We start from the raw sequence: 20,694 nt of genomic DNA, 5'->3' as shown, positions 1-20,694 counted from the left end.
ATGCCCTGATCTACTATCTTGTCATTCGGTTGGTTGAGGGCCTCCTCGAACGTGGTTCGGTCTACACAACATACCAACATCTCTGAAGCGGAAAGCTGTGTCATAAACTCATTTATTGATTATTTTGGCTGTATGCAGCTCAAGCAGTTTAATTCTCTTTTTAATTAAAAGGACTGGCACATACTAGCAGACGACGTTTCTATGTGTGTGTTCTCTCACTCCGAAGATGCGTGTGGGTGGCGTGACCTTGATTAGCACTTCTTCAGCCAACCACAGCTCAGACCGCTCTTACGTCATCCAATACGTGAAACTCACGCGAACAGCGAGAGCTAAAGAGACTTGGCGATAAGCAACGCCATTCGGCGCGCGAAAGCAACTAAAAGGACAGCTTCTAGCATAACGCTGCACGGAAAATACATTATAAAAATGTAACTTCCAAGTATCTTCACATATTTAGTTATTTACATATAATCCATGTAAATTCAGTATTGTAACCTATATCCCACATTGAATTTGTAAGTATTATTAACCTATTATTAAATTTTCGAATCGATTGACGAGTATTTTCTACGATTGTGCATGTCATCCCCTCGTGCCTCGTGGTAATTCGTTTAGGTACATGGTACAAAACTCACTTTTTACTTATTATTTGTGGAATTTGTTAATTTTCGAAAATATGATGCTGAATCTTTTGTGTTTTTAAAGGTTGTACTTAGAATGTTTGCTTACGTGTAGTTGGCGTTGAAAGGAGTTATTTCTTATAATAACTTGTTTCATCGTCAACGCTCGAGCAAACGTCCTATTTACGACTATCTAATATAATGTTTGCTCTATTTGGATTACCATCCTATGGAGTAAACGTTATAAAATGGTGCCGGGATATATGTGTCGAAGCAGGAACCTTTCTTTTTGTATAAATGTTCAGTTTTTGTGTCTACGAACATAGGCCTAGGTATTCTTGATGTTCAAAACTTGCTGCGTAATTTTTGCCGCCATCTCAGGGGGTCACCAAGGACATGAAATTCGTGTCATTGTATCCTTGTCCAGTGCATTCATCCTTGCATATTGAAGCCTAAATCCTGTCTAAATTAGAATATTATTTTTTTTATTATTTGCACTCTTAGATTTTTGCAGAAATTAGTCAATTATTTGTGTTAGTGAGTTTGTTATATTTGCAACATCATGACTAAGGGGGATCTTAGAACAGTTCTCTTAGCGATGCAGAGAGAACTGAGTGCATAAATTAACGAAATGAAAGAAACCCAAAATAAATTGAATGAAAGTATTGTGTCTATAAGTGAAAATCAAAAAAGCTGAATGAAAGCCAAAATGAATTGAGTGATAATCAAAAGCGTGTGAGTGAAAGTGTTGATGCGATAAATGTAAATCAACAGAAAATGAAAGATGATTTGTCAGGCGAAATTAACAAGATGAATGTTACCATGCAGAATGAAATTAAAAATTTGAATGAGTGTATTAGTGCAGTGCGGCATGAACTAATAGAGCGAATTGAAGCTGTGGAATCAAAGTGTTTTAATACGAGTGAAGACATACGTAGAAGTGTACGTGAATTAGCAGAGGCCGTGCATGATATACGAGGCACAGTTGAAAAAAATACGCGCCAAGTAAACGACAACAACATCAATTAAATGAATGTTATAATAGAGTGGATGATTATGAAAAAAGATTGCGTTTGGTCCAAAGTCTCGACAAGTACCGTGAAAGCAGAATTCAGAAGTGCGAGACTAAACAAAGTGAATACAGTATAGCAGTGCAGGAATGTATTCAAGTGTGCCACGAACAAAGTAAATTTAACCAGCAGTGTTTTGAAACGTGTCTCCGCGCCAGTGAGTTAAGCAAACAAACCAAGCAAGATGTGTAACGATTATCAGAGCGTGTGCAGCGTATAGAATTAGCAAATGAGCACCGTGATACTGGAAGTAATATGTCACAAAGAAACGCAGGTTCCGTGCACAGTGTGAAGCGTGAGAGAAAATCGAGCAGTGAGTCTCAAACGGCGTCCGATACAGAGGTAGAAGGTGACGTAATAAGGAGAACCGTGTTAAGAATCAAAACCGAAAGAGAAAGTCCGCGTATTAAGCGTGCAAGAAATAGTGAAGTGAATGCAAGGCGTTGTTCATTGCGATTAGCAGACAGTAAGCAACTCTCTACATTTTCAGGTGATATGATGAAGGAAAGTGCAAGTGCATTTTTAGAAACTTTCGGTAGAGAAATGTCGTTCGCCGGAGTGCCTCAAAGCGAATATTTGACGATCATGCCGTTAATCGACAGTGCGCTTAAATGGTACGATTTACACGGTAAGAAGTGTCAAACTTTCCAAGAATTTGTGATAGAGTTTCAGAATGCATTTGAGAGTCCCTTAGTGAAAGCCACGCGTTTGCGTAATTTGCGATCTATTCCGTTTGACCCAAAACGTTATAGTAGTGTTGTTGATTTTGTAACAGAGCGTTTTAGTCAAATTCAAGCTCTGGAAGAATACGAAAATCCAACTATTACGTTGTCACACATCATCACTCTCCTGCCCAAGCGGTACCAATTAGCTATGATGGGATCTATGCCTGATAACATAAATCAGTTCCTTGCGAGTGTGCAGTCCATTGAAGGATTGTCAGGAATTACTAATATGTACGACAGTCAGCGTAATAAACAGAAACAGCAAGGTGGTACCGGTGTTAGCGTGAATAATGTGAAAGTAGAACACAGTAGTGAAGTGAACAATGATAATAGTGCGCACTCGAATTTCAAACAAGGGTGGAAAAAAAAATTTCATAGACGTGGACGGCGAGGTAATTTTAACAGAAATAATAATAATCCGAACGGTGGTAAGCAGTCGCAAGGCAATGGCCGACAAAACACGAGTGCAAATGAAAATCGAAATGAAACGCAAGGTGCAAGGGCAAATGAAAACCAAGGTAGTGCGTCGACTTCCCAAGGTAGTCCGAATCAAAATAATAATTGGTTTCCAACATTCAATAGAGGTCCTAGTGTAAATAACGGTAACAACCAGCAACGTCAATATCCATATCAACAAAGTGGTTTTTACGCGCAGAGTTCTGTGCCTTTAAACTAGTAGCGCCCTCCCACTTGGTCGCTGCAAAGGGGAGGGATTTCAGTAGTGTAAACCGGATTACTTTTCCGCATATGTGCAACGAGGAAGATGTGCAAGCAGAAGATGATATAAGTAATGATAATGAAGAGGAAGTGATCAAATGCGAATTAGGTCATAATACAATGAGAGTAAAAATTTTGTTAAACGATCAAGCCAAAATCTGTCTGTTAGATAGTGGATCAGAATTGTGTTTACTACGGTATAATATTTTTCGAGAAGTAACAAAGTGTGTAGCGAATGTGCATTTACAGAAAGGAGAGCATATCGTTTTGTGCGATTTTCTAGGGAGAAAGAAAAAGAACGTGAAAGGAAAGGTTATTTTACCGGTACGAATTGAAAATGTGGAAGTGCCAGTTGAGTTTCTTGTGTTACCAGAACTGCACGAAGACGTAATACTCGGTGCAAACTTTCTTGAGAAATTAAACAGTGTCATTGATTTTAAGCGAAGTAACTTGCGTGTTGAATTTCAAGGAATTAGTGGTGAAGTGCCTTTAATACGGAGAAATAGTGAAAATGTCATTGTAGCTAATGTAAGTGAAGTTAAGTGCAAGGTAGCCCCTATTGTTGTGTTGTCCGAGATAGAGGACCTTAATGAGTTTTATGCGAGAACGGCGAATGTGTTCCGCAGTGGGTACGCCGAGCTTTTAAAGAAAAATGAAGCTAGTGACTTAGTGGAGGACTTCCCACCGGATCTGTATTTCACAGTAGATAAAATAAGGGATGCAGTTACACGCGCTACGCTGTTTAGCGAAAACGAGAAAGAAGAGTTATTCCAGTTGTTAATGAAACATAGAAGAGTGTTCGCCCGATTTCCTGGCCTGTGTAATAAATTTCAGTACCGATTAGAAGTGGATACAAATGAACCCATTGTTGCCCGTCCTTACGATATTCCGCACAAATATAAGGAAGGAGTGCGTGAAGAGATCCGAAAATTGTTAAAGTGGGGTGTCATTAGACCTAGTTCATCATGTCATCTATTACCGTTGCACGTAGTATTGAAAAAGAGTGGAGCGTTAAGAATAGTAACGGATTGTAGAGTATTGAATGTGCACATTAAGAATCCAGCTCTGCGTGCAGAAAAGTTGTCCGACCTCTTTGCTAAATTTAGTGGAAAACGTGTGCTAGGTACTCTTGATTTTACTAGTTCGTATCAACAATGTGGAATTACGGAAGATTCTATGCCATACTTAGCCTTCTTGTTTGAAGGAACATTATATGAGTACACACGCATGGTGTTCGGTGTGAAAAATGGATCGTCTGTGTTGCAATCGTGCTTGAATAAGGTGTTCCCTTTACCGCTACAAGAGAAATTAATCAGGTATATGGATGATGTAGCTCTTGGTTGTACAACCATACCAGAATTCTTGCAGCAGTTAGATGAAGTGCTTAGTTTGTTAAGTGATGCGAACATGACACTAAATTTATCGAAGTGCATTTTTGGTGTAAGTGAAATTAACTATTTAGGCTATTACGTATCTTCAGAAGGTATACGAAAGGATCCGAAATCAGCTGAAGCAATCGAGAAGTTACCAATGCCCAAAAATTTAAAAATGTTACGCTCATTTCTTGGTGCTGTTCAGTGGCATTCGCGAACAATCAAAGGTCATGCTGTTATCGCTAAACCCCTTTATGAACTTTTAGGGAAGGAAAAGAAGTGGAAGTGGGAAGATGAACACCAAAAGGCATTTGAATCATTAAAGGCTGAATCAGTGAAAGATGTGAAATTACACCATCCACAGTTCGATAAGCCGTTTTATCTCGAAAGCGATGCGAGCAAACTCGGGTTGGCTTGTGTGTGTTATCAAATTATAGACGGAGAGAAGTGTGTATTAGAATATGCAAGCCGTACTCTTAATAAACACGAACAGAACTATGCCATAATTGAGCTTGAGTGCCTTGCATTTGTGTGGTGTATTCATAAGTGGCATGTTTGGCTTAAAGGAGCGAAAATATACATACGAACAGATCATAAAGGCTTAGTGCAGTTAAAACGTATGCGTGATTGGAATGCAAGACTCATGAGGTGGTCTCTAGAACTTCAATCTTACGATTATGACATAGAATTCATCAAAGGTAAGACTAACACATTATGTGATTATCTCGTATGTTACCAGTACAGGAAGATCTAATGGTGAATATAAACCCTATACAGGCTGTTCAATCAGAAGTGTTCCATTTAGATTCGTCTACAATTGCGAAATTACAATGGGAATGTGACGAGTACCGTCCTATTATTAGTTACCTACAAGGTAATATAAGTGAAAGTGAAAGCAGTGCAAATAAAAGTTCTTTTCGTAGTAGTGCTCGAAATTGGAAACAAAATTACACTTTGGAAAATGGTATTTTGATGGTGAGAGACTTTCACTTCCCAGACAGATTAAAATTGTGTGTACCTCCATGTTTGGTGAAAAATATTTTAATTGGCTACCATGATCATTACAGTCACTTTGGATTTATGAAAGTGTTTAATATCATTTCCCGTATGTTTTATTGGAAAACCATGCGTAGTGACATTAAATCGTACATTCTTGATTGTGAAGTCTGCATGAGAACGAAGGTAGACCATCACCCAGTGAAGTGTTTAATGCAATCAGTGCCAGCGAAAAACATACGTTATTTGGTTTCAGCAGATTTAGTTGGTCCTCTACCTCGAGGTAAACATGGTGAAACTTACCTATTAACAGTGTGTGATGTATATTCGCGTTATTTAGTAGCATATCCACTTTGTCGTGCTACAAGTGCAAGTGTAGCAAAATGTCTTACTAAGTCATACATGCTTCATCTTGGTATTTTCATGAACATCTTGGTAGATAACGGACCACAGTTTATTGGCAAGGAATTCGTACAAGCTATGGAAGCATATAACATCAAAATACATTATACTACGCCTTATCACGCACAAGGAAATGTCATCGAAAGATTCCATGCTGATTTAGAAAGAATTTTGCGTGTGTTGTGCCGCGATTCTCATTCCTCATGGCCAGAATATATTGTGCAAGCTTGTTTGTTGTTGAATTATACTATTAGTGCCAGTTTGGGAATAGCGCCTGCAGAATTACATCTTAACATCAAGCCAGAAGAATTTACATTGTCACATTTTGGAATTGTGAAAAACAACGAAACAGTCGATGAGCAAGAAGGTATAGATTGGAATGGAAAATTAATCATGGCTGATTTACGGCGAAAAAAAATCATTCAGCAACGAAACGAATAGTTGAACGTTCATCAGAGAGCTCGAAGAACTTTGTGTGAAGGTGATTTAGTTTTCTTACGTCAGTATAATATTAGTACCTTAGTAGACAAACGTATAGCCAAACTGTGTGAAGTGTACCGTGGACCTTACTTATTGTGGAAACAAGTTGGTGAAAATGTGTTTGAAGTAGTGGATCCGCAAAGTGGCAAATATATTGGATTTCAGAACGTTTCACGAATGAAGTTGTGGAGACCAACACCAGCTACTAGAAAAAAATGGCTAGAAATTCTGAAGAAGCATGTGGATGAAGAGCAGTTCAGTGACATTTTAGAGAGAGCCGAAAAGGAAGCCAACGGAGATTATATGAACCAAGAAGAAGAAGAAAGTAAAGAAGATCAATTGTGTAACATCAATAATGAAGATCAAAAAGTGAGAGTACATTCTAGTTTTGTCGACGAAAATGTCTTGTGGTATATACTACATGGTTATTTAGATAAGCGAAAGTTGTTGAGTTTATTAGAGAAATATTATCATTAGCACTTCGAAGAAGTCAATTTGCATTTAGAGATATGTTAGGAATTATTAGAGTAATGTACACATTTATTAGACTATTCCTTTTGTTGTTATTGGAACAACATTAAAGTTTTACCTCAAAACCTACGACCACATTTCGCCATGAATTTCATGTGCATCGTTTTTCTTTTTGTCTTCTATAAAACTCTATGGGATTTCCTTAGTATAACTTATTTTTGTTAACCACATCTCTGTGTGTCTTCGTGGTCGTACTTACAGTGGGTAGGTTTATATGGTTTTTGTGGGTTGGCTCTTCTTCATTTAGTCGTCAGACCATCCCTAAGATGGATACAGGTTGGCATCTGTAGACATCTGACATTGCCTCAATATAATTCTCCATCATTCGAGCTTATATTGGTTTATTTCTCTCTTCATTATAATATTCATGTAACAGTCATCATTAAGGTTATATCTATAGGCTTATTATATTATCTACTAGCAGCGTTCACCCCGCTTCGCTGCGGTCACCCCGGAACGCAATAAACTTTGTTACTTAGATAATTTTTACTTTTTCGCTTTCAAGTGATTTATAGCGCCTGTTAGTTATGTTAACCCGCCGAGTCACAGGGTCATGCGGGTTGCATATAAATACGTTTATTTTTATACCTATGATGAACTAATAACAAAGGATTTCTACGTATGGACACCTGAATGGTCAATTATCTCAAGACACTGGTAATTGAAAATTAAAGTGATATGATAAAAACCATCTAGGGTCCACATCCTAACAACCCCCCAAAAATGAAAGAAATCGGTTCAGCCGTATTAGCGTGATGAGCGGACAAAGGATTTTTTGTACGTATTTACACCTGATTGGTCAATTATCTCAAGACACTGGTAATTGAAAATTAAAGTGATATGATAAAAACCATCTAGGGTCCAAATCCTAACAACCCCCCAAAAATGAAAGAAATCGGTTCAGCCGTATTAGCGTGATGAGCGGACAAAGGATTTTGTGCGTTCTCTTTTATATATATAGATATATATATATTTTATTCAGCATCATGTCCTATATAGGTATATTTCAATATTAATTTATCGTGTACCATGTACTTATTTGATGAAGTTGCACGAAGGCATTGAGGATTGGGACGTGCTTGTCGTGGTTTATGCTCGTGAAGTGATTTGAGAAAAAAAAAATAATGGGGGGGGGGGAGGAGAAGAAATACTTACATTTCTTTGTTAACCCATCCCAAGTCAACTTCCTTTTAACCATAATTATGTTATTTCAACCTTATTATAATAATTACATGTAACATGTAAGAAACATACACTTGATATACATACACGAAGAATACAACACAAAGAAGAACACACGTAGGTCTAAACAATAAGAACACACATTCTATTCACCTCCACTTAATACGAATGCAGCAAAAACAAGTGCAGCACATTTTAAGTCAAAAAAAAAAGGGGGGGGGAAGGAAGATGCAAATTATACGTTAATAAGTTTATACGCAATAAGTTACAGTATTCCATGCATCTTCATATTGGCGCCGAATTTTGGAAAATAGTCCTACGCGAAGGGACTATGGCCTGCAGAGACCTTCTAGAACTTCCACCGATGGACCTAGCCCTATCCAATGAGAAGAGGATAGGAGCAGAAGATTTAATCGCTCAATGGGAAGAGAATGAACGAAGAGGATGGCCTATGGACTGGACATTGTTCTGGAATATGGTGTGGATTGTGAATAATAAACAGTTTGGGCAGTGTGACGTGTGCAGATATTAAAGTATAAACAGTGTGCTATACCTGAACAGTGAAGTGTTGTTATTCGAACTGAAAAATATATCTATATTCATTTCAATATTCATTTTTTTATGTTTAATTAATTGCAAAAGTGAAAGTGTTTTAAAAATTGAAATTAATTCTTTGTTTGAAGTGTTTTCTCATTTTATCCATATTATTTGCCATATTTTAGTGTATGTGTTAATTATTCAATTTCTTTAAGTATTGAGTGAATTTACATTTAAACTATCATGACTATAATCAATATATATCTAGGAAGTTATTCATATATCATCTAATCTTGAACTGAATAAACATTTTATATTAGTGAGTGCAGTGTTAACCAAGTGTTAATGTGAACTATGATCCAATTGAAGTGTACTTCAAAACTTTATACAGTGTGTCCCGGTCATACGCAGACACAAACTATAAGTGTTGCCAGGGTTCTTAGGATAAACGTATCTCACCAGAACTTTACCTATCAGCTGTTCGGGTGCCATTTGTCAAACTCATTTATTGATTATTTTGGCTGTATGCAGCTCAAGCAGTTTAATTCTCTTTTTAATTAAAAGGACTGGCACATACTAGCAGACGACGTTTCTATGTGTGTGTTCTCTCACTCCGAAGATGCGTGTGGGTGGCGTGACCTTGATTAGCACTTCTTCAGCCAACCACAGCTCAGACCGCTCTTACGTCATCCAATACGTGAAACTCACGCGAACAGCGAGAGCTAAAGAGACTTGGCGATAAGCAACGCCATTCGGCGCGCGAAAGCAACTAAAAGGACAGCTTCTAGCATAACGCTGCACGGAAAATACATTATAAAAATGTAACTTCCAAGTATCTTCACATATTTAGTTATTTACATATAATCCATGTAAATTCAGTATTGTAACCTATATCCCACATTGAATTTGTAAGTATTATTAACCTATTATTAAATTTTCGAATCGATTGACGAGTATTTTCTACGATTGTGCATGTCATCCCCTCGTGCCTCGTGGTAATTCGTTTAGGTACATGGTACAAAACTCACTTTTTACTTATTATTTGTGGAATTTGTTAATTTTCGAAAATATGATGCTGAATCTTTTGTGTTTTTAAAGGTTGTACTTAGAATTTTTGCTTACGTGTAGTTGGCGTTGAAAGGCGCTATTTCTTATAATAACTTGTTTCATCGTCAACGCTCGAGCAAACGTCCTATTTACGACTATCTAATATAATGTTTGCTCTATTTGGATTACCATCCTATGGAGTAAACGTTATAGCCGATGGGCGTATACTACACTCATACTACTGACTCTCTTTCCGTACGGGTAAAGATTCACGCATGTATTATACCTCCAATACGTCGCTCGCTTCCGCGAGAAACAATAAGTTCAGATATTTTTTTAAAATAGATTTTGCATTTCAATGATTTTTGTTAACTTTCATAATGTATAAAAACAAAACATGGAAAGAAAAAAAAAATACGAAACAGATGAAACGTAAACTGGCCATAATTACATGTTTTCTACCGATAATAGTAATGAGTACTATGTGCAAGTCAAGACTTATTGAAATGAATATTTTATGTTTTATAACTACGAAATCACATTTAAGCTTCAAACAGAAAGTCCCCTCGTTTCCTCAAATATTCGTAATTGATTTACAAAATGCTAACTTAAAAATACAATTCTTATATCGAACATTATCACAAGAATCTATTTTATACAGGATGTCCCACATAAAACCAGCACGACTCATTGTCTACCTACCTTTCACGCAAACTACATTTCACACATTACTTTATATGCAAACATCGCAGTTACAGATTTAGAAAGCATGTGTCACTATATTATTACACCTTATCTAAACTGCCTATTTAGAACTTTCGGTTTATAGCAAATCCGTTCGGTTTATGTTGGACGCTTATTCTTCATTACATTCCTAACTTATCTTGTAGTCCTCCATTTCTTGTACAGATACTGAATTCTACTGGTTGTGGGAGACTTGATATCGAGGTATTTTACCACAAATATTTCTTTAGTCTCTTTTAACAGAGACTTTGTGTGTGTGTGTGTGTGTGTAAAATTCCATATCAGTTCACCATTCAATTGCTAATTGCAGCATACATCCAGAATGATTACTTTTGAACTGTCGAAATCAACAATGATGCAGTATTGCCCCATGCCCCCCGTATCTTCGCCCATGATCGCCATAATGGAAGTGAGGCGTACTGGTTTTAAGTGGGACACCAGATACCAGTGGGACAGAATACCGTACTTATTTATCCTATATACATAGAAGCTTAGCAGTTACTATTTGAATAAATAGGGCACACTGTAGCTGTACCCACAATATTTGTCGCTTCAAGTTACGCGTCTACGTAAAAAAAATATTCTGTCTTCAAACTCTTAAAAAACTTACCTCTGGATATTGTGGGCCAACTTTCATCAATCGCTGCAAGCAATGTTCATGAAGTGTTCGACAATAGGCGTTGGCTTCCTTCAAACTTGGGCCCTCTAGCAGGCAATTGATAAGAATAGGAACAAGCAACGTCAACATCTGAATCCCTGGAACACGTACAATTTTTTCCGATCATTTCAACGAAAAACTAATCGTAATTGAAAAAGAGAAACAGCACAGGAAAGCAATTTCAGCTTTTACCTGAAGAAAATTTCTTTTGATCAAAATAAACAATATTTCATATTTGTTGTATTTATTTTTTAACCAAAAGGAGAGAACATAAGACAGTGATTACATAAATCTGACAGGCAGGAGAATGTAGTCTGACATAACTTTGTGGATGGCCTTTGCTGTGTAAAGTTTTATGTGAAAGTAATGTTTGTTTCTATACAAATCTATAACTTTTAGGAAAACTGAAAAGAAAAGTTGGACTCACTTTAATATAGTTCTTATAGCTCGCATTGTTTTCATACGAGAAAAAAATTATGTTTCTCACAAGAGACCCATTAGTATTAAAACCTACTTTGACATTTACACACAATTTGGATAGTGAGGGAGAAGTCGTATGTTAAAACTTAATTGCAGTTTCAACTACAAGATAATTGAGTCGAAGCCCGAATCTTATGAGTTTACAATAGTTAAGTAACTTTTATGAACAGACGGAGTGCAAATGTTGCTACCAAGCGACTTTACATGCTGGATAAGATAATATACATTACAGCTTTTACTGTTCATCCGTTAACAGTTAATAATGTAGTGTCGAATACCGAAGGTTTATTAATGTTTTCGGAAGGAGAGAGGTAGTAAATCCAGTCAATACTTTTATCTGTAAGACGAACGAAACTGAAGGAAACCATTTATAATGAAACTTCTAGGAAAGTCAGCTTTAGGAAAAGCCAATACAACAATCAATGTAAACCAAAACGCGTTATATACAGAATATAGTAATAAAGATCAAGACAATCGACACCATACTAAGCAGCGAAACACAAAAAGAACATGGAATTACTACTAATGCCAAATACCCATCTTTAATTACAACCAAATCCTCAAAAGAAGGAAAGAGATCATACAGAGAGGGCGGTACAAACTACAGCTAATTACTTTCGTTTGTATCGTTTCAAGAACCGGTAGATACTAATAATCTGCATAATAAGCAAAATTGAAGCCTACTATGTTACCAAATGCCTCAATATGAAAAGTGGAAAGTTCGCCAAATCCATGCCGACGGTTCATTAAATGACACTACTGACGCGTGGGAAAGAACTTTGAAACAGAACACATGTTCCTCAAAGATAAATCTCGATCCAGAAGATCGTCAAGTCTCCGCCAATCTTGACGTGGCGAAAAAATAAAAAGACAGACAAATAGCCACTGAAATAATCAACATAAAATTTGTTTTGCTTATGGGAATGTGCGGAAAATTATGCATGAGCGACTGCACAGTCTAAAATCCATCACGACTGATTCTCCGTTCCCTGACTCGATTTCAGAAACAAACTCACCGTGAACTTTTGTAATGAAAATTGATTCTGATGGGGATAGTTGAAGAGAATTTACCATCATATCTCATAACTATGCTGGGTCTGCCTATATGATCCAGATACCACAAGAAATAATCCAGGAATAGAAACACTCATGCTACCCCTTCCAAAAGGCTAAGATGCACAACTCTGCAGGAAAAGTAATGAGAATAATAATAAAAAAATCGAATCCTAACCAATTACACACAAACATTCACTTTGGACAACTAAAATGTGAGATCTCACCCCTATTCGCACCCAGCGACTTTCCTCTCTAAGACAAATAAACAGCATTAGAACTAGCGACCTTACAACACATATGATGCCATTCTGAAAGTAGAATAATGTGATACGAATGAGACGTTTTGAAGAACGATTACAAGAAGATAATTTTGAGTTCGACATAACATATTTCACTTTTACTTTACCCATTCCTAGGTAGAAAACACACTAGAATGGCAGAAGCATACTACAGGATATGAGAACAGCTAACGCATACTCACTTATGCAAAATCTTTCACCCCGTTACTTCTGAATGGCAATTGTATTAGTGGACATTAAACAAATCAATAACAAGTACAGTAAAACAAATTATGCATTAGGCATGATGTCACTGGAGAAACCAGTCTAATTCTTAACCCTGGTTTCATTTGCTGCAACAGAAAGAGAAGTGACGAAATGATATGACTTGGAGCTTACCACCCTCTTCAATAGAGAAAATCTACTTACGGTAAATTCATAGTGATTTAATACAACTGCTTAATAGTTGACAAGCAGTTTCACCGATCAACAAACAGTAAGTCTCTGTTATAGAGGTTCATTCTTAGTTTATATTTCTCTATTTGTATTAATGTTTCTTAATACGATCTTTCATTTCTTATACTCCCTGACTTAAGATGATTTACGCTATAAGCTGAGGTAATTAACGCTTCTAGGATTTTTTTTTTTTTTTTGGACGCTTTACTACTAGAATGTAAATAGCTAATATTTATTTAATTTCATAGAATGTCGAAAACAAATCAGTATTACTACAGACAGATTTTAAATACGAACCCAGCATATTACACTAGTTAATAAATTTAAACTTTTTGTTTGTTACATGAGAAAAATCACCTGATCTTGAAGGAACTTTTTGCACTGAATTCGAATATGCACTCGGTTTCTCTCCATCACGTACAGTTTTCCCGTAACAGAGGGATTTTCGGGAAATTCCCTCAAAAATTTCCCTTTTTCAGATATTTTATTCCCCTAGCTCCTGTCCCCTTACATATAGTAACATAGAAATTATACCTAAGTATACCTTGATTTATATTTAATAAACCCTAAAAGTTTCGTAAAAATCGCTTTGTTCTTTCTAGAGAAATAAATATATTTGTATGTATACTGTGTGCACTGTTTATTGCACCTGATAGTAATGCTTTCAGATCTCCTGAGTTGGGGTAAAAACGATTTGCTTTATTACTACAAACACAGACATAAAAATGAATATTTACAATAGTCAACAACACACTTGTATTGCTCTCTGTAAATTAGAAACGTGTATAAAAATAGAATGTACTTCCAACGTATATTTTTTTAAACGTACAGTATATGTATATCTTAATACATATATATACAATTCTCCAAGTTTTTTCGTTTTGTTCATGACATGGTTATCAATATTTGTTATCAAATGTAACAGAATGCAAAAGAAAGAAAGAATGGAATACAGACTCATTGTTGACAACAATGAACTAATGCAGTCTGAATTTTCCACTACGGTATCGTTTCCCCCCTCCCCCCGCGCATTTCTTTCTTTCTTGTGTTCTTGATACTTGGTGAGGGAGTTTTGTACATTTTTATATTGACGTGTGGTTTAACACTACTTCACTTTCAAAGTTGTCTTTGCTGCTAAGAGTGCTTTCATGTTTGATCTTAACGGCATTATACCCAACTAAGACCAGAAGTTTAGTTTGTGATCAGTACAATGGCGTCAAGAGGACGGCGTTCGTGTGTTAACTCACCAAATAGTTTTTGTTATGTGTGTGGCCAGTTTGTAGTTAAAGGACAGTGTAGATCCATTACGCCATCGGTGAAACTAGCATATTATATATATTTCGGATGTCGTGTGGGAGATCAGGACAAAACTTGGGCACCCAACATAATTTGTGCGTCGTGCTACGTCACTTTACTTGCATGGGCCAAAGGGAAATGGAGGTTCATGAAATTTGCTGTACCAATGGTGTGAAGAGAACCCACCAACCATCTGGATGATTGTTATTTTTGTCTCACAGTAGTTAAGGGACATTCTAAAAAAAGCAAATACACAATAAGTTATCTCAACGTTAAATCCGCAATTAGACCTATTCCGCACGGGGATGAACTTCCACTTCCCGAGCCCCCTACCAACTGGGAAGAGATATGGCCAAAAGACTCTGATGATGATCATGACCTTGATGAACCATCGACATCAACATGTACATCCAAGGATCCAACGTTCATCCCTGACTGTGTTAGCGAGCCACATTTCATCCGGCAATGTGAACTTAATGACCTAGTCCGTGATTTGCACCAGACAAAACAAGAGGCGGAACTTCTGGGATCAAGGCTCCAGCAGTGGAACTTATTGGATGCAGAAACGAACATATCAGTGTACAGGAAAAGGCATGTTCAATTTTCAAGCTATTTCTCAATGCAAGATAATGTGTGCGTATGTACGGATATAAATGGGTTGATGGCGGAGCTAGGAATTCCTTACGTTCCAGAAGAATGGAGGTTATTTATCGACGCGTCAAAGGTCAGCCTTAAAGCTGTCCTTTTACATAATGGAAATAAAAAACCTTCTATACCACTTGCGCACTTAGTGAAGATTAAGGAATCCTATGACACCATGTCAACTTTGCTAAATCTTATAAATTACAAGAACCATTGTTGGCAAATATGTTGTGATCTCAAGGTAGTTGGTATTTTATTAGGACTGCAGTGCGGTTACACGAAGTACCAATGTTTTTTATGTTTATGGGATAGCCGAGCTGATGACAAACATTATGAAGTGAAGGAATGGGAACCTAGAGTGAATTACGTACCTGGAGAATGCAACGTCAAATACACTCCTTTGGTAGATCCTAATAAGATATTACTACCGCCACTTCATATCAAGTTAGGACTTATGAAAAACTTTGTCAAAGCCATGGACACATCTGGTGAAGGTTTCAAGTATTTGCGAAATAAGTTCCCTAACCTGAGTGATGCTAAGATTTCAGTGGGAGTGTTTATTGGTCCCCAAATTAGGAAATTAATGCTTGATGATAGCTTTGACAGCAAGTTAAACAGTGCTGAGCTAGCTGCCTGGACAGCATTTAAGTTTGTTGTGCGCAACTTTCTGGGCAATAACAAAGCTGAGAGTTACACAGAAATCGTACAGGACATGATACAGAAATACAAAGAGTTGGGTTGTAGGATGTCTTTAAAAATCCACTTTTTGCACTCCCACCTCAGCTTCTTTCCTGCTAACCTAGGTGCTCTCAGCGACGAACAGGGGGAAAGATTCCACCAAGATATAATGGCAATGGAGAAAAGGTACCAGGGACGATGGGGATCCTTCAATGATGGGGGACTATTGTTGGGGTCTTGTTAGAGAATGCAACATTTATTACAAAAGAAGGAAGTAGTGTACGTTTTTGTAACCCAATGGAAGTTTCATATATTGTGATAGTTTTGATTGTCTTTTCATGACCTTTTGGTACATTTGTATTATTGTTTATTGTAAATTGTCACACTTGTAAATTATATTTTATATATGTGTTTGTGGTAATAAAGCAAAACGTTTTACCTCAACTTAAGAGATCTGAAAGCATTACTATAAGGTGCAATAAACAGTACACACAGTATACATACAAACATATTTATTTCTCTAGAAAGAATAAAGCGATTATTACGAAACTTGGAGGGTTTATTAAATATGAATCAAAGTATACTTAGGTATAATTTCTATGTTAGTATATGCAAGGGGACAAGATCTTGGGGTGTAAAATAAACGAAAAGGGAAATTTTTGAGGGAATTTCCCGAAAATCCCTCTGTTACGGGAAAATCGTACGTGATGGAGAAAAACCGAGTGCATATTCGAATTCAGCGCAAAAAGTTCCTTTAAGAACAGGTATTTCCGTTTATGTAACAAAACCTTTGTTAACTAGTGTTATGCGCATATACTAACCCAACACATAAGATTCAATGATTTCCACAGCTTATACTAAAAGTTAATGTTTTTTTTTTATCTGTATTAACTGGGTAAACTGTCGAAGTAGTTTAGAACAGTGGTTTTGAACTGCTGATCCGCGAAGTACTTTTCCTGGTCCTCATTAGGTGGTAGTCAACTTTGGCTTATAACATGGTACCGTATCATCCATGAAGTTTTCTTTTGATGTAACTCTCAACTCCAGATGCAAAAGCAAGTTACTAAATCAATGTCAGTTATTTGTGTGTGAAGAACATCCCGATCTGTGCAGAAAAGCTTTAAAATTGTTAATGAGCTTTTTCAATTTCGTATTCATGTGAAACAATTTATTCTGCTATATGTGCATAGCAAAATACAGGGACTAACTGGACGTTGATGCTGCTCTCTATGTTCTGCAGTTTCAACATCAAACCGAGATTATTTTGGCAAATAAACAACAGAACGTGTTGTATTTAGTCCATAAATATGATTTTTCAAAGGAAATAGATTAGAAACATTGGTTGTGTGATTGTAAAATTTCTAACCTAAAAGTAAAGAATTAAACATTTAAATGGAAAGTGATGCTTTCTACTTGGCCGTTCCGCAAGTATTAAATGGTTGGAAACCACTTACTTCGAACATGCTCTTGTTTACGGTTCCCTTATTAGCTTCAATCCACTTCAATAAACAAGATGATTGTTTGGTTTATTTTTACCAAGCGCTCAATTAATATTTTCGTTTTGTCATTTCTACAATCCAGTTAAAACACAAGGTTTTGAAATGCTTTCATGATATCAATTTTGGGTAAGTTCTTCTCGATTTCTAAGAGGAGACACTTATAATGGACATTTATACATACCAACAAAACTAAAATATCTTCGAAGTTGCGTTTATATTAGTTACCTGTGTGTGTATTTTGATTCAGCAGGGAATGAAGTATTTGCTTCTTGGGTTTTACAATGTATTGGGTTCAAAAAAGAAAGAAAGAAAAAAAAAAACTTTCAGTTTAACTTTCCATGGTTATACCCTGTAGGCTGAAGGAGATGGATGATTAATTAATGTGAATGATTACGAAAGGAATTGCTGGAAAGAATATGTGGGAGAAAACAGGAGAACCCCGAGAAAACCTACAGACACAATGTTGTCGACTACAAACCCACATGGCTTGGGATCGAACTATGGACTGTTCACACAGGAAGTGAGCGCTCTACTATGAATTTAATAAAATTTCAGACTAATATATGAAGTTGTAAGAAAAGTCTGAACAAAATTTTGAACTTCTTTAGATACCAGATGAGTTCTAAAAAATGTCCTTGACTTCGTAAGTTTGACAACTATTATCAATAAAAGTTGATATGAATCTTAAAAAATATATATATATATAAAAAAAACTATGATTTCAATTATGAGTTGATATATTGCAATAAACAAGCGAACAATAAAACACAGATGACTTCAAATAATGAAATAACTGAATAGTATATACTCAAAGAATAATTTTTCAACGTAAATCTTTTTAGCGCGATAAGTAAAGATCAATATATGGAATCTTTGGAAACCATACCAATTTTCTCGCTACATCTGCAACGCAAAGAAAGGTGCTTATTAAAACAACACTCACTCAACTGTTACTTAAATGTTCTTAGTAAGCATTTAAGTCTCACGTATGACTCTTTACTTTCAGAATTTATTTTCATCCAGGGACGAAAAACATGCTGAAGCCTTTACAACAAATTAAACATAAATATACCGTGAATAAAACACTCATCAGCTTCGTTTGTAAGGTATGTGCAACCAAATTTCCCTTTTTTCAATTTTGAAAGAACTGAGTAAAATGCCTATGCTCAATTTGTAAGAAAGGCATGACAAAACGCGGTGAAATTAAAAAAAAAAAAAAAAATCAATAAAAACCTGATCACATTTACTTGTCATTATATTACGTATGAAATGACATAGAATCTTTCACTTTAATGTTTTACGATATATATATATATATATATATATATATATATATAAGATTCGTCTTCAGATTTTTGAAAGGATCGAGGAGGAATTAATATCAAAATGAAAAGAAAAAAATGAATAGGTTCGTCCTACGTATAGGTAATTCCACTAACGTAAAGGTCCACTTTGTGTTCTTATTCTCCCATAGTATCGCCATATTATCCAGCTTCAGAGCACCAGAGTCAGACTTTTTATCCTACAATTTGAAAACATACCCAGAACTGGAGTCCAGTTGACACCTAGTCAAATTCAATCCCCATCCCGGACTATAACTAACCGCTCTATGCTATTACTGAATTCATATAAAATTTCTTTTTTGTTAATGTCATATGAATTATTGTGTTTTAACTGTGGCGATAATCTGGAAGGCTGATATTCCTTCTTTACATCTCTCATATGTTCTTTAATTCGTGCCGAAATATTTCTTTTTGAGGCCCATATTTATCCCTAAGTATATTCTCACAGAAGCACAAAACTTAATAAAAACCCACTGTTTCGCAAACTGTTCATATAAAATACTTAAATATTCCGTTAAATATTTCCCTAAATTTTTACCTGGTTTCATAACTAGTATTTAGGTTGAATATTTCGAACATCCTTTATAGTTTATTTACGCATTAAATTTGTTTCTATTGACTGTTTGACGTGGCAATATTAACATGAACAAAACAGACGGATTCAACACAGTGCGCATGTGTTAAGATTGCGTATTTTCAAACATCACGTTTATAATTGGAAGTTCAACAACTAATTCATTTTCATCTGGTTCCTTATTTGATGAGGTCATGATCCCTAGTTTTTCTAACCATTTCTTGAATAGATTTATAGGATAACCATTTTTCTTCCCAATTCTAGACGGATACTTTATCTCTTTACAATGAAAGTGACCACTGGAAGATATTTTTTCTTCAAATGTTCCTTTTCACATTTAGGGAATGCATTCATTGAATATGAATATACATAATGTGTCAAAAATATGTATACATACTTTAACGAAAGAAAATTTTATATTGTATGTTGGTGCTAAAATTAATTATAAATCACAAGTTTAACACATATTACAATACGGCACAATACAAGTTTCCTGCACGTGTACAGTTACTGGAGGTGCTTAAAGCTTTTGCCATTAGCGGCCAGAAACAATCACAATGGCAAACGATTGCTTCAGTAACGTCGGTTAATGTGTTCACAGAGATTGCTGCACAAGCCGCTGCAATTTCTTCACTACAGTTGCCCAGCGGTTTGCATGACACCTTTCAAAGTAAAAGTTTAGATGTTAAATCTGGTGAACTTTTTTTCACTTAAAAATGGACTTTCGTTCATCAAATGTGAAGCATGCATCAACTACGATTCGCTTCACTATTAATGTTACACGTTACAGTTATGAGTAACATCTGTTCAGAAAATAGCATACATTATATTGTAATGGTAATGCAATTCAACTTCGAAGGCAACATGCAGATATCGCCTTTTTAATTGTAAACTTTATTATTATTATTATTATTATTATTATTATTATTATTATTATTATTATTATTATTATTATTATTATTATTATTATTATTATTATTATTATTATTACGAGTCCTGTATACATGTTCAATCCTGCGCTTCCAACTCTGAAGATAGATAGATATCGCAATTCCATTAGAATACGATTATGAAGTTTCCTAGGAATTTACTTCATTGGAATTACTTTTGCGTAAGACGGACCCATGCTGGAAGTTCTTTTAATTCCTTTTTCTCCTTTATCCTTTCAGAAACCTAAATTCAAACCCCGTGTAGGTTCGAGACTTATATATATAAAGCTAAACGATAATTATATATTTTCTCACATTCAGTTAAATAATGCATCAAAATTTAATCCGTTTAGCTTTTGACTTGGCAATACTAACACTAAC

General features: G+C 35.8%; 1 protein-coding gene across 6 annotated transcripts in view; it reads right to left on the bottom strand.

Annotated features, from left to right (window-relative positions):
• Positions 1 to 20,694, bottom strand: part of LOC145686057 (HEAT repeat-containing protein 5B) — a 356,761-nt gene that overhangs the window by 5,776 nt on the left and 330,291 nt on the right. For all 6 annotated transcript variants that reach the window (XM_081758948.1, XM_081758949.1, XM_081758950.1 and 3 more), the window contains one exon: positions 11,035 to 11,180. In XM_081758948.1, coding sequence (XP_081615074.1) covers positions 11,035 to 11,180 — 146 coding nt within the window. The remainder of the gene's footprint in view (positions 1 to 11,034; positions 11,181 to 20,694) is intronic.

The sequence above is a fragment of the Thermobia domestica genome, chromosome 5, assembly GCF_964235325.1.
Source record: "Thermobia domestica chromosome 5, izTheDome1.hap1.1, whole genome shotgun sequence".
Lineage (NCBI taxonomy): Eukaryota > Metazoa > Arthropoda > Insecta > Zygentoma > Lepismatidae > Thermobia > Thermobia domestica.
Note: the sequence above shows the minus strand (reverse complement) of the source record. Positions and strands in the feature narration are given on the sequence as shown.